Source organism: Scyliorhinus canicula, chromosome 3, assembly GCF_902713615.1.
Source record: "Scyliorhinus canicula chromosome 3, sScyCan1.1, whole genome shotgun sequence".
NCBI classification, from domain to species: domain Eukaryota; kingdom Metazoa; phylum Chordata; class Chondrichthyes; order Carcharhiniformes; family Scyliorhinidae; genus Scyliorhinus; species Scyliorhinus canicula.
Genome location: NC_052148.1, coordinates 178,133,467 through 178,149,208, shown reverse-complemented (window position 1 = coordinate 178,149,208; position 15,742 = coordinate 178,133,467). Strand labels below are relative to the sequence as shown.

Below are 15,742 nucleotides of genomic sequence, written 5' to 3'. Positions count from 1 at the left end.
GATTAGAAGGGCTAAAAGTGAATATATAGAAATGTTAGTAAGTAGTAATTTACAAGAGCATTAAAAGTAAAACACAAATTTTACTTGGGTGGCACGGTGGCACAGTGGTTCGCATTCTGCTTCACAGTGCCAGAGACCCAGGTTCAATTCCGACCTCAGGTGACTGTCTTAGTGGAGTTTGCATTTTTCCTGTGTCTGGGTAGGTTTCCACCGGGTGCTCCGGTTTCCTCCCATACTCCAAAGATGTGCAGGTTAGGTGGATTGGCCATGCTTAATTGCTTCAAGGTGGGATTACAGGGATAGAGTGGTGAATTGGGCACAGTAGGGTGCTTTTTCAGAGGGCCAGTGCAGACCCGATGAGCCGAATGGCCTCCCTCTGCACTGTAGGGATTCTAGGAATTAAGATGAGGATAGGAGAAATCTAGCTGCGGTGGACAAAGTTATGGTAAATATATTAAATAAATATGTCAGTTTCTACAATGGTTAAAAGAAACTGTTTTATTTACAAATTGGCTCAAACTTTGAGGATTTCATTCTCACCATCTTTGTCACTTGCATGCTGTAGGCTGTTATTTTTGACCTGGGAGTGAACCACTTGTACACTGGATGCCAAAACTAGAAAGTATATAATTCCACACCTTATTGTGTGAAAAGTTGACTAAAAATGTAAAAAAAAGCAAAACGCCGCAGGTCACGAAAATCTGACTTATTTTAAAGAAATCAGTTTCTATTTATATGAATTGGGGATGATTTGAAATGAAATGAAATGAAAATCGCTTATTGTCACGAGTAGGCTTCAATGAAGTTATTTAAGGAAGCAATTATGAACTGGACAACAGGTATTGAGCAAATAAATAATTTCCCAATTTTGCAGTGGATAAATGTATGCCGTGGCACAAAGTCCCGATTATGACCCCAAGTCATTGTTAAGTTAGTTTATCACAATTGCGCTACTATCTCTTGATCTCAGAATCCCTGGACTATGGTAGAGAAAATTGACCAAGGAATCAAGCGTCTGATTGTTATCTGGTAAACTTTGAAATTCGGAGTAGATGTTAGATAATGCTCAACTACATTGGATCCCAAAAATCAATGCATTTGCTGTGCTGACCTCAATTCAACCTCGGCTGACTGGAATCACACCTGACGATTAGCCACATTGTGTCCACTGTGCCGTCAGCACTTAATGTCTGTAATGAGACGATTATTTTGTAGCTAACGTGCTGGAATGAAAGCTTGTGTTTGCAAACGAATACCAAGTGTTTACTGGTGTTAAACGCAAGGAAAGCATTTCCCCCACGCTATGGCTACACTCGAATCACAGCCAAGCGTGCGAACAGTTTGTTACACACGAGGGCGCCATCTGTTGTCACAAGAAATAATAATTACAGTAAATTTTTAAAAACGCCGCCTCAAATGGGAAAAACGCAGCATCTTTTAGAAAAAAAAGGACTGAAGACGGGGTACGCAGTCGTCTTCTTTTCTGTTAATTTATTGGAAAAAATAAGCTGCCTCCGTTAGAGTCTTGACAGGAAAAATCAGTGTTTTGCGGTGAATAAAACATTGGTGCATCCGATAAAACTGAGATTTCTCACACATCACTGCGCTCCGATTCATCTGAGGAGACGGGGTCCGTTTCGCTGGATTACTGCAGCTGCTTCAGTGCAATGTTTGGAACAGTTGGGACTTAGATAAACTTTTTGCTCCTGTTTTTAAGAGAGAGAGAGAGAGAGCGGCCCCGAAAGCCGGAGCGGGGGGGGGGGGGAAGAAGCGGAGGATCGAGTTACATCCACGTGACTCGCTGGAATCCCGGCCTCTGCCCAAATGTATCCCAGTTACCTAGTAGCAACTGCGAGTTTTGGCACAACTCCAGCACGTCTCCTACCGCCCAACTTCTTCCCAGGCCCGAAGATTTTCTTCACTCACTTCCCCCCCATTTCCCCTCATCTTTGCTCGGTCTCATCACTCTTCTCCAGCAGCTCCAGGCGGCTTTGAAGGACCGGATTTGCTGCATTCAAGTCAAACACAATATTCCCGCCCCCAACTCGTGCAGAGAGTCCTGCCGCCAGTTTATAACCCAGGCACCAGCTGCTGCTGAGGGAAATGTTCAACAAAAAAAGTTTTAAATTCATCGGGTTCCTCTGAGAAATACGTCGCAGAGAAATTTCTGCTCGGGTGACTTTTCAGGGGCAAATGTGTTCGGCGCTGACATATTTTGCGTGGAGTTTTTTCCCCCTCAAATTTTGGGTGGTCCTGGTGGTCAAAGTGAAGTTCACTGAGCAGAAAAGGTAAAGCTGAGCTGGTGCAGCAGAGACCGCTTGAAGCCAGTAGACACAGGGAGTCATCCAGCGCCGATTCTCCCTGCTCCCCAAACTCACCACTGTTCTTAACTGCAGTTCAGTCCACCCCCAACAGGATCAGCGTGCTGGAAACTGGAAGCAGTGCCCGCAGACACATGAAAACATTTGGCTCAGGCACAATTTGCAAGTGCTCTCAGAGAAAAGTCATTGATTTATTTATACCCCCGCCCCCCCCCCCCCCCCCATGCATTAACTTCATTCGCTTCAAGGATCTGGGAGATGTCTTTTGCGAGTGCTTGTCTGCCGGCGATCGTCTGAAACGAAAATAAATCTTCGAGACGTTTTATTCAAACCGAATCACCGTCATGAATGACTTGAGCCTTTTGGTTGTTGCTGCTGTGTTGATCGGCTTTGTAACCTTGCCGCAGCAGAGCGAAGGTTGGTACATGTAATATTTATTGAGTATTGTACTTCAGTGGTTTCCTTTCCACCAATCTTTGGATCAAATCATTAGTTTCACGATAAATTGCATTCTTGCCACGCGTTGAGTGAAGTATTCAATTCTTTGGTATGATGTTAATTTTAGTAGCCTGCCTAAGGAATAAAAATGAAAAGGGAGTTCAGAGTTTCCCCAAAGCTGCGACTGAAATGAATACATTGAGAATCTTATTTATTCTCTGAGGCGGGCAAATACTGTAACCTCGTTTCACGAGTTGTTACAATTTGGGGAAATTGCAATTTATAAGAAATTCTGTTGCGCCTTCTTTGGGTGAATCACGAATGATCTGCAGACATGTTCCAGCAGCGTTTACTGTTCGGAAGCGAAAGTCACTACAAATTACTCCCATTCATTTATCAGAGGCAAGACTGCGATCGGCTAAGTTTCAGAGGCAATGCAGCATGGTCTTACAGGCAACATTGTCAGTGAAGTAGCACCGATCCTTCCTGTGTTTATTTTTTGATTTGCTGCTTCTGTCCCCTCCCGAACCGACCCAGCGATCGAATTGTGGAATTGAGTCCTTTGCCATTGCACCTCATTCATAAATCGGCCGTTGTCTTTGAACCCATCTTAAAAGGGCAACATTTCTCCCGGCTGCACACGCACACATACACACACAGGTTTACATTATATCTCCGGGATTTGGAATATTTAAGTGCATACTCAATTTTGCACTTTACTAAAACATTATTCCAGCGCACAGCACCTGACATTAACTGGTGGGGCCCACAATTAAACGAGGATGTCCATACACGGTTTATTTCAAAATGGTTAGCAGATGAATAACGTGGGAGATACTACTTTGAAATAATTTACAACGGGCAAATAAACAATATTGGGATATCGCCGAACAAATAACTTATCGTGCTTTGCACAACCTGATTTCAGAAGGCTGATCTGAACGCACCTTTAAGAGCAACACGTGTTTATTCATCAATTTCTATTTTTTGAAATAGGGTAGGTGTTCTGCAGATGTTTCTAGAATCATTTGGTTTGTCGCCCCTACGTGGAAAAGTTATCCCGGTTTCATGAGAGTGGTGCTCGATGTTGGAGTGATGCATACGACTATCTGCAGCACCACATTTGTAAATCCAGTAAATCACACCGTCAGGGACCATTCATATGTTCGGACTCAAATAAATGAACAATATTTTGAAGAAGTTAAATGATAGGTAATGCTGATAAGACAAAAGAGGAAAATATTTTAAGGGCTTAACTGGAAACTTTCTTGATCAGATGTGGTGGAGTCGACATTTTTCAGTACTATTAATTGTCTGCCTGTTTTGTTTGGAAAATTAATCCGGATGTGTTGATTCAGCACTTGATAGATACATTGTTACGAAAACTGTATCTCAAGGAATGTTTTGACTTCTTTCCCCAACCCCTTCCCAATACATAACACGCACAAAGTCTGTAACACGCCAGTTTCATTTATTTGGTAGTTTTATTTTGAAAACACATGAGTGGAAGTAGTTACTATGTTAGGCTTAAACAAACTCCAGAGAAAGTTGACAATTTCCAGTGACCCTCTACCCGAGTAATGGTGAAGATTGTGCGTTAGTTCGAGACTTTAAAAATAGTTTAATTTTACTTCAACAGGAGACTCAGCCCTGAGGCGCAGACACGATGGGCCGAATGGCCTCCTTCTGTGCCGTAAATAACAAATAACCAAAAAAAACGGCCTGAACACAGCATTTTGCTTTCCCATAGCATTTTACAACATTATATTTGATGATGTTGGAATTAACAGAGACGAAAACAACTTCAGTGATTCTGAGACACTGAGTCAGATATTGATGCCTGAGGAGGGAAAAAAACCCAAATTGAATTGTCTTTTTAAATTTGCAATGAACTTCCATCCTCTTCTGAGAGAAAATGCCACAGTCCTGTATATTACTGATGTGTCCATTGATGTGTCCATAAATAGTTGAGATGTGAGATTTTTGTACCAGGAGGACCATCACATCTGAGCCCAATTCTAACATGCAGATGCACATGTGTGAACATGCATACACACACACACACTCCTGTTTTAGAATCTTGACAATTTTTCTACAGAAAAAATTTGGAAAAATAGTTACTTTTACCGTTTCAAAATAAAAGCATGGTGCCTTCAGACCAGTTAAAAAAAATACAGGTGGAATAGGTACTTAAGATTTTGATGAGCTAAATTGCATGTTTCTTAATAGACTGTAAATAATGAACAACATCTTATGTGAGAAGCTGAAAAATACCACACACTTTCTATTGCATTATATAAAGATAAGCTGTACTTTTTGAATTAAGTGACCATAACTGCATTTTTTTGAGCTGAATTTGAATTGAACCATCTGGGTTTATTTGAAGAAAAGCTAGAAAACAAATTTGAAATAATTTATATCGGAAAGTCCTTGATCTCATTTATGCCTATGAATAAGGGAGTTAAAACAGAGATTGTGAATACAGGTTGTCAGACCAGTGGGCCGTTGGAACAGCATGTTGCACAGGCAACCATGATTTTATAGAGAGTGTTGCAAGAGTTTTTGCTGAGACTAAAATCTGAAATATTAGATGATCAGCTAGTAGTCATCTTATCATAAGTCAAGATGGCCCATTAATTTGGAGAAGCTGTACTTTTTGAATTAAGTGACCATAACGGCATTTTCTTGAGCTGAATTTGAATTGAACCATCTGGGTTTATTTGAAGAAAAGCTAGAAAACAAATTTGAAATAATTTGCAGAAGTAATATTTAGAAGACATAAAAATAAAATATAGGAACATGAGTAGGCTCTTAAGCTCCTTGATCCTGTTCCACCATTCAATATCTCAATATCTCCATACCTGTTTATATGGTTACCTAACAAAAATCTATTACTGTCAGTCTTGAAAATTTGAATCCAGTCCAACATTTGTTCCACATTTCAGGTATCCTTTGTGTGAAAAAGTGTTTCCTGCATTAAATTCTAAATGATGTAGCTCAAATTGTAGGATAATGCCCTCTTGTTCTGGAATCACCACCAGAGGAAATGGTTTATTTCTATCATATTGAATCCATAATTATTTCAAATACCTCCATGAGATCACCATTTAAGCTCAAGGGAATGCAAGCCAAATTTATGCAACCTGTCCTCATAACTAAATTATTTAAACTCTAATATTCTGGTGAATTAGTACTGTATCCTTTCTAAGGTCAATATATATTTCCCAAGGTTCATCACCCAAAACTGAATACAATGCTCTGGATTTGGCCTGTCCAACACTATGTACAACTGAAGTATTACTTCCTCACTTTTCAGTTAAATTCCCTTTGAAATGAAAGCCAACATTCCATTAGCCTTCTAAAAAAATTAATCATTTGTTGTGTGTGTGTGTACACGCAAATGTGAGACATAGATAGAACAGTACAGCACAGAACAGGCCCTTTGGCCCTCGATGTTGTGCCGAGCAATGATCACCCTATTCAAACCCACGTATCCACCCTATACCCATAACCAAACAACCTCCCCATTACCTTACTTTTTAGGACACTACGGGCAATTTAGCATGGCCAATCCACCTAACCCGCACATCTTTGGACTGTGGGAGGAAACCGGAGCACCCGGAGGAAACCCACGCACCCACGGGGAGGACGTGCAGACTCCGCACAGACAGTGACCCGGCCAGGAATCGAACCTGGGACCCTGGAGCTGCGAAGCATTTATGCTAACCACCATGCTACCGTGCTGCCCCTAATTCTGACATTCTGACAGTTCACCTGTTGTACGGGAGCACATTGGTTAGCACTGCTTCCTCACAGATCCAGGACCAGAGACCAGCCTCAGGTGACTGTATGTGTGGAGTTTGCACGTTCTCCCCGTGTCTGCATGGGTTTCCTCCAGGTGCTCCGATTTCCTCCCAAAGTCCAAGGATGTGGAGATTCGGTGGATTGGCCTTGCTATATTGCCGCTTAGTGTCCAAAAGGCTAGGTTGGGTTACGGGAATAGGGTAGGAAGTAGAGTGCTCTTTCCAAGAGCTGGTGCAGACTCGATGGGCCAAATGGCCTCCTTCTGTAATAATAATAATCTTTATTGTCACAAGTAGGCTTACATTAACATTGCAATGAAGTTACTGTGAAAAGCCCCTGTGAAATGAGGTTACTGTGAAATTGGCACGTTTCGGCGCCTGTTCGGGTACCCAGAGGGAGAATTCAGAATGTCCAATTACCAAACAGCATCGGCGCGATTCTCCGCCCCCACGACGGGTCGGAGAATAGCGGGAGGGCCTTCCCGACATTTTTCCCGACCTCCCGCTATTCTCTCTCTCCCCCCCCCCCCACGGCCGCCCCACGACACGAATCGCTGCTCGCCGTTTTTTTTACGGCAAGCAGCGATTCTCCCCTAGCCGATGGGCCGATTTCCCAGGCCTTTACGGCCGTTTTCACGAACTCCAACACACCTGCTATCACAGTTCGTGAGAACGGCCGCAAAGTGCTGTTCTGGGGAACCATGCCACCGATTGGCACGGCCGCACTACGGCCGTGCCAAGGGTGGCATGGGCCCGCGATCGGTGGGCACCGATCGCGGGCAGCGGGTCCGAACCCTGCGCACTCTTTGTTCCTCCGCCGGCCCGCTGGATCAGTCCGCGGGGCGGCTGAGGGGCATACCGGCCCGTGCATGCGCGGGTTTCAAGCATATGCGTGATGACGTCATCCGCGCATGCGCGGATTGGTGCCGTCCAATCCGTGCATGCACGGCTGACATTGTTTGCGTCAGCCGCTGTTAACCTTGGCGCGCGGGCTTAGCGAAGTTCGCTAAGCCTGCGATGCCGAGGTTCACGGGGCCCCGTTGCTAGCTCCGACCGGGGAGCAGAATCGGGTCCTGGGAGGGGGCGCGGAGGCTGCCGTGAAACACGACCAGTTTCACGGCAGCCTTCACAACTCTCCGTATTTGCGGAGAATCGCGCCCCATATCTTTCGAGACTTGTGGGAGGAAACCGGAGCACCCAGAGGAAACCCATGCAGACACAGGGAGAACATGCAGATTTGTCACAGATGGTGACCCAAGCCGGGAATTGAACCTGTGACCCCGGAGCTGTGAAGCAACATGACTAACCACTGTGATACCGTGCTGCCCACAAGAACAAGATCATTTTTAAAATTTATTCATTCATGGGGTGTGGGTGCTGCTGTCTGAGCCAACATTTATTGCCCATTCCTGAGAGCATTTAAGAGTCAACCACATTGCTATGGGTCTAGAGTCACGTGCAGGCCAGACTAGGTCAGGACGACAGATTTCTTTACCTAAAGGACATTTGCGAACCATATGGGTTTTTACGACAATCAACAATGGTTTCATGGTCACCTTTCCTTTAGACTTTTATTTCCAGATTTTTATTGAATTCAAATTTCACCATCTGCCATGGCGGGATTTGAACCCAGGTCCCCCGAGCATGACTCTGGGTCTCTGGATTACTAGTCCAGAGATAACCACTATGTCACTCTGCTCTGTTAATTTTCTGATTCTATGTTCTAGTAACTTCAGAAAATAAGAGAAGTGAATGTGAGAGGGAGGCCCAATGGGGAAAAATAGTCTTCTTCATATCATACCACTTTTAGTTGCAAATAAATACCATTGAATTTTGAAGACAGCTAATTATTTCCAGCTGTCAGTTAGAAAAGGATAATGTTAATAGCTCATTCCGGTGAGGCAAAGATTATAATTTTGGAAACCTATGAGACCACGGAAAAAAAGAAAAATAGGCAGACACTGTAAAGACAGGCAGTTTCCCTAATTACAGAATTAAATTCAACTCCATTAAAGAAGAATTGTTCAATTGTGAAGGCAAACAATGCCTCTTTGAGGGAAATATAGGAAGGTTGAATGAGAGGCAGCCACTTGATTTTGAAGGAAAGAATTAGGAATGGTGTGGGGGCGAGTGGAGGATCAAGGTTGAAGTGAGTGACAGTGAAGCAAGGTGAATGGGAAGCTAGCGGGCTTGGCGGATTGATCAGAGAGGAAGTGGCGTTGTACTGCTTGGGAGAAAGGTAGTGGAGAAGAAGGTGAATGGGTAGGAGGTACAATGTGGAGAGATGGGGAAAAATAATGTAAAGGGAGCTGCTGTGGACTGCACAATCCCTGCCCAAAATGCAGCTTGCAGCAGCTGTTATCTCTCTTCTCTCCACACCACACCATATCGCCTAACAATTCTGAATGAGAGAATTCATCTCCACTTGGAGAGGCAAGGTTTGATCCGGGATAGACAACATGGCTTTGTCAGAGAGAGATCATGCTTAACAAATTTGATTGAATATTTCAAGGAGGTGATTAGGGTAATGCAGTTAATGTAGTTAATATGGATTTCACCAAAGATTTTGACAAGTTCCCACATGGGAGACTGATAAAGAAGATAAAGCACGTGGGATCCAGAGTGATGTGGCACGTTAGATCCAAAACTGGCTTAGTGGTAGGAGACAGAGATGGTTGTAAAAACCTGTTTGTGTGACTGTGATTCCAAACAAACCTGTTGGACTTAAAGCTGGTGTTGTAAGACTTCTTACTGTGCTCACCCCAGTCCAATGCCAGCATCTCCACATCATTACATGAAGATTGCCAGGGTAGTTAATAATGAGGAAGAAGGTCTTCGGTACCAAGAAGATATAGATAGGTTGGTCATAGGGGAAAATCAGTGGCAGATGGAATTCAACCCTGAAAAGTCTGAGGTGATAGACTTTGGGAGGAGCAACAAGACAAGGGAGTACTCACTGAGTGGCAGGGCACCAGGATGCTCAGAGGAACAGAGGGATCTTGGAGTGCAGGTCCACCCCAGGAAGGTGGCGTGAGAGTTTAATAGGCTAGTTAAGAAGGCTTACGGGACACTTGCCTATATCAGTCTTGGCATGGATTATAGGAGCAGGGAGGCTATCTTGACATCAAGGCAGCATTTGACCTAGTATGGCTTCAAGGAGCCCCAGCTAAACTGGAGTCAGTGGGAATCGGGGAGAAAACTCTCCTCTGGTTGGATTTATACCTCGCAAAAAGGAAGATGGATGTGGTGTTGGAGGTGAATCATCTCAGCTCCAGGACATCACAGCAGGTCAATTCTCTCAGCTCCAGGACATCACTGCAGGAGTTCCTCAGGGAAGTGTCCTCGGCCCAACCATGTTCAGCTGCTTCATGAACGTCTGCCCTTTCATCATAAGGTCAGAAGTGGAGGATGTTTGCGAATGTTCAGCACCATTCACTACTGCTCAGATATTTAAGTAGCTCATGTCTAAATGCAGCAAGACCTGGACAATATCCAGGCTTGAGCTGACAAGTGGCAAGTAACATTCGCGCCACACAAGTGCCAGGCAATGGCCATCTACAAGAGAGGATCTCACCACTGCCCCATGACATTCAATGGCATTACCATGGCTGAATCCCCCATCATCAACATCTGAGGGGTTTACCATTGATCAGAAACTAAACTGGACTTGCCATATTAATACTGTGGCTAAGGTCAAAGGATAGGAATCCTAGGGCAAGTAACTCTCTTCCTAACCAGCGACACCCATATCCCATTTATGTGTCACCCCCAAAACCACAAGATGCGCAGGGTAGGTGATTTGGGCAGACTAACGTACCCCTTAATTGGGGGGAAAAAAAAAGAATTGGGTACTCTAAATATATTTAAAAACTATAATCACCTTGTACTGTAAATAACTGAGTTTGAATATATAATATGGGAACAATTTATATGGTGAGCCTCCTACTCCTTCATTCACAAAATTTGCCATTCATATTTAACCATTCCCATTCACTTTTTCATCGATGAAGTTTTCATCAGTAATTATTTCCTGCTACTCATTTTGTTCATTTTGTAACTTCTGTTAGTTATGCCAACCAGATTTTAAAAATCGTATCCTAAATTAAGGTTGACAACTTATGCTACGCAGTGCAAAATGATCTTTATAGAATACTAGCATCCAGATGCAGTATACAGCAATAAGTAATGGATTTACTGAAAAATAATAGACTATTTTAACCAAGGTACTTGAATTCCTGTATGCGCAGTGGCTTTCGGTCTGAGGAGTGTATTTCCAATGTTTGTTATTTCTTCATGAAAAATGGAAGTAAGTATAAAAGTGGGAAGATTACATAAAAACCTTACAAGTTGGTGTTTTGTTCATGTCTGGAATGATGTATTTAATTTAGGCTTCTGAATGTTTAACCTCTGAATAAGTCAAGATAAAATCGGAGTAACATTTCTTAAAGGAATTTTGTGGTTAATCTTTAATGACAGTACACAATACCTTTCATACCAATGCACCACACAATTATTGTATCAATGCGAAGTAAGGTTGGAATATTATAAATATATGGGCATTCTGCTCTCACATTAAGTTTGGAATTCAGACAGCAATTATATATGTCTGCATTCTGTAAATTTTTTCCTGAATCAAGTTACTTACACGACAGTTTTTCCTTTGCAAATAAAACACATTGTATAATTGTGTGAAAATGAAATGAAAATGACAGTCGTCAGAGTCCCAGAGGGCCATAGGGTGCTCTCCCACTTTTTGAGAGAGAGAGAGAGAGGTGACTGGTGGTGATTTAGCTTGAGGGTCACTACGCCTCCGATGAGTGGTCAGGTTCAGAAAGTTGGGCCTTCATGAATAACCTCAGCTATTACGGGAATTGAACCCCTGCTGTTGGTGTTGCTCTGCATCATAAACCAGCCATCCAGCCAACTCCAAGGGGAGAGCAGCCTCTGTTCCTCTGGGCGTATGGTGACTTGCATTTCATTCATAATATAATAGTGTTGGCACATATTGAGAAATGAGCCTCAAATGTGTTTCTCGTATGACAAACACCAACTTCCAAGACATGCCAGGCAATGACCATCTCCAATAAGAGAGAATCAAACTATCGCCCCATGACATTCGATGACCTTCCCATCACTGAATCCCGCACTATCAACATTCTAGGGGTTGCCATTGACCAGAAATTAACTGGATTAGTCATATAAATACTGTGCTATAAGAACAGGTCAGAGGCGAGAAACCTACAGCAAACAACTCACCTTCTCACTCCATAAAGCCTGTCCTCCATCTACAGGGCACAAGCCAGGAGTGTGATGGAATAACTCTCCACTTGCCTGGATGCGTATAGCTCCAACAGCACTTGACCATTAGCATAGATAAATGTGAAGTGATTCACTTTGGTAAGAAAAGGAGAAACATTACCCACAGCTTACAAATAAAAACTAAATGTGTAAAAGCAGCAAAGGAATCTAGGTATACCAGTGAATAAATTATTCAAAGCAGCATTGCAGGTCAACAAAGCAACTAAAACTGCGAACAAAGCACTATGATTTATTCCCCAAGAGAAAGAATTCAAAAATAGCAGAGTTTAAACATTTTTTTAAAGTACTCAATTCATTTTTTCTAATTAAGGGGCAATTTAGCACGGCCAATCCACCCACCCTGCACACCTTTGGGTTGTGGGGGTCAGACCCATGCAGACACGGGGAGAATGTACATACTGCGCACAGTAAGTGACCGGGGCCAGAATCGAATCTGGGTCCTTGGCGCTGTGAGGTAGCAGTGCTAACCACTGTGACACCATGTCACCCTTTAATGAAGTTGTGTTAGAAGTGGATAGAACACTGTTCAGGCATTTAAGCTACTGTACACAGGTGTGGTTTCCTTATGACAGGAAGGGAAAAACAGTAAATGCAAAGAAAAGATTTCCAAGGATAGTACCAGAACTGAGAGATTACAGCTATTGGGAACGATTGAACAGTGTGGGTGTACTCCTTTAGGAAATAAAAGATTTGGAGGAGTCCTCATCGAGGTGTTTAAAATTATGCATGGGATAAATATGGTGAAAAATTTAATTTGTGGGAGAATCAAAAATTCTGGGTCATAAAAACAGGATAGTTACTAATACATCCACTAGGAAAATATTATAGAATGGTTAGAATGTGGAAATTCCGACCACAGGAAGTGATTGAAGCAAATAGCTAAGATACATTTTGAATGTTTGAGCGAAAACGGAATGGAAAGGTATGCTTCAAGCTCAGATGAGGTGGATGGAATGAGAGGAGAGTTGTGTGGAGAGTATACCCCAGCACTGACTAGTTGGGCTCAAATGGCTTTTCTGTGATTTTTTTAATGTAGTTCTATGTCCCAGCTGCCTGTTTACCTCTCCTAAAAGTAATGTTTCATGCTAAGTGCAGTTTCATGGGGGGAGGCCTTATCCAAATTGTAAGTTTATACAATGCATGTTGGTGTGCTACTCATTTATAGGGTGTCCTGAAACATCATGGGAGACCAGTGATAAAACCTGAAGCCCTTTTGGGTGTATCTGACTCCATGTTGCTGTTCAGATGAGTCATAAAGGCATAATGGCACAGAAGGTGGCCATGTCCATGGCAGCTTTCTGTGGAGCAATCCAGTCAACTCCATTTTGTCTACTCCTGTAGCCCTGCAAGTTTTGTTTTCTTCAAATGCTCATCCTAAATCACTGTCTCCACATTCATCATCCTCATATGCAGCACTTTACAGATGTAAAAGGAAAGTCGTTCCTTGCACCCCCTTACATCTCTTCCTCAAAACATTCAATCTAGTCCCCTGAATCTTGTCTGATCATTTGTTGAGAACAGCTTTTCTTTTCCTACATAAACCTACCTTTATCTTGTGCACCTCTATCAAATTTCCCCTCACTGCAACTGGAGCTTCTCAACCCTAAATTTGTTAGCTCAAATCTTTTGACCCTGGAATAATTTTGCTGAATCTCCGATGCACCTCTCCGTGATCCTCATATCCTTCCTAAATTATGGAGTCCAGAACTGGATGTGGTACTCTCATTGTTGCCTATCCCAGAGCTAGTTCAGTATATTCTGTTTGTCTTTGTATTCACTACCTCTATTTCTATTGCTAGTTTTGTCCTTTCCACCATAAAGCATTGGTTTCTGCTGGGGCACAATTTTTTCACCTACATTACACCACAGTTTTTCCCAAGTTGCCATTATTTGTGTGGGTGCCCACAAAATGTAAGACCATAAGAAATGGGATCAGGAGTAGACCATGTGAGCCCTCAAGCCTGCTCTGCAATTCAATATGACCATGGTAGGTCTTCAGCCTTGACTTAACTTTCTTGTCCGCTCCCCATATCCCTTGATTCCATTAGAGAAGAGCAATCTTAAATACATTTAATGATGGGGCATCGACAACCCTCTGGGGTAGAAAGTTCCAATGCTTCACAACCATTTGAGTAAAGAAATTTCTCCTAATCTCAGTCCTAAATATTGTCCCTGTATTCTGAGACTGGATGTCCCTGTTCTTGATTCTAAATTCCCCAGTCACGGAAGAAAACCTGCCCATGTCTACCCTGTCAAAATGCTTCAGAATCCTGTGTGTTTCAATGAAATCAATTCTCATTCTTCCTAACTCCAGAAAGTATAGACCCAATTTACTCAGTGTTTCATCATTGGACAACCCTCTCATCCAAGGAAGCAATGTCATAAACCTTTACTGTACTGCCTCCAAGGCAAATATATCCTTCCTTGGATATGGAGACCAAAACTGCGCAAAGTACACTGAGTGTGGTCTCACCTAAGCCTTGTATAATTGTTGCAAAACCTCTTGATTCTTGTACTGAAAATCCCTTGCAACAAAGCTAACAAACCATTTGCTTTCCTAATTACTTGCTATATTTGCACACTAAGTTCCTATATTCTGTGAATATCCTGCCAAGATTTTGGTTCGTGTTTCAGTGCTTTCCAGCCTTTCTGCCAAAAGAGTTTTTTCAGGGACTGGTTCGTAACGGGTTTATAAGTGCAGGGCGGCCACCTTGGATTCGGAGGAAAGTTTTGCAGAGAGAGGCAGGCGGCGGGGGGCTTGTGCTGCCAAACCTTTAAAAAAAAATAATGTATTTTATTACAAACATGTATCAATACATGTTACAGCAAATAAACACCCCGGGAAACATACTTCCCAGCAATCAACAATGCAGTCTGTACAATTTTTTGTGTGCTGCCAAACCTGTTGTTTTACTACCGGGCAGCCAATGCGGAGAAGGGGTTAGGTTGGTTCGGGGACCAGGACCATGTCTTGGTACGGATGGAGTCGAGGGTCATGTAAGGGGTCATGTCTGGAGGCATTGGTGATGTAACACTGCCGATTGCTACAGAAAAGTATTTGTTTAACCTGGTGGTGATCTCTACACTGAAGATATGGTGGCAGCTTCACCAGCTTTTCAAGCTGGGGGAGTAATGTTGATGTTGTCCCCTCTCTGTGGGGACCATTTGTTTCAGCTGGGGAAAATTGATGCCACATTTGGGGGGTGGAAAGGTAAGATGGGGCTGGAGCGGGTAAAGAACGTATTTTTGGAGCGTCGGTTTGAGGATTCGGATGAGCTGAAGGAGAAGGTAGGCCTTGGTGGGATGGATATGTTTCGGTAGTTGCAGGCATGTAATTGGGTCCGACATGAGTTCCCGACATTCCTGGCGGCGTCGCCATCTACTTTGCCGGAGAGAATCGTTTCATGTGCAGGGTCAGAGGAGGGCAGCACGTCCGGGATGTATGGACGGATCATGAGGGAAGAGCAGATATTGGTGGAGGAGGTGAAGCTAGTTGGGAGTAGGAGCTGGGTCCCATTTGGGAGGTGCAGGTGTGGAGTGAGTCTCGCCTGCCGTTGGGTAAATGCTATATCATCCTGCACGAGGTTGTTTGATACAAACGTGGTGTTCAGAGCGTATCATACAAAGGCCAGAATCAGTCGCTTTTTTGAGGGGGTTGAAGTTAGGTGTGAGCGGTCTTTGAGGGGACCTGTGAACCACGCGCACATGTTTTGGTCCTGCCTCAAGTTGCAGGATTTTTGGGGGCCTTTGTTAACACCATGTCGGCAATTCTAAATGTGAAATTGGAGCCCAGCTCATTTGTAATGATATTCAAGGTGTCAGACCAACTGGAACTGAGGATGGGGGTGATGGCGGGACGCT

The 15,742-nt window shown here is 43.3% G+C and overlaps 1 protein-coding gene across 1 annotated transcript in view; it reads left to right on the top strand.

The window, feature by feature from the left end:
* The first annotated feature begins 1,805 nt into the window (after positions 1–1,805).
* Positions 1,806–15,742, top strand: part of fras1 (Fraser extracellular matrix complex subunit 1) — a 601,677-nt gene continuing 587,740 nt past the window's right edge. The window contains exon 1 of the mRNA XM_038791813.1: positions 1,806–2,738. Within this exon, the coding sequence (XP_038647741.1) occupies positions 2,666–2,738 (73 nt within the window). The 5' untranslated portion in view covers positions 1,806–2,665. The remainder of the gene's footprint in view (positions 2,739–15,742) is intronic.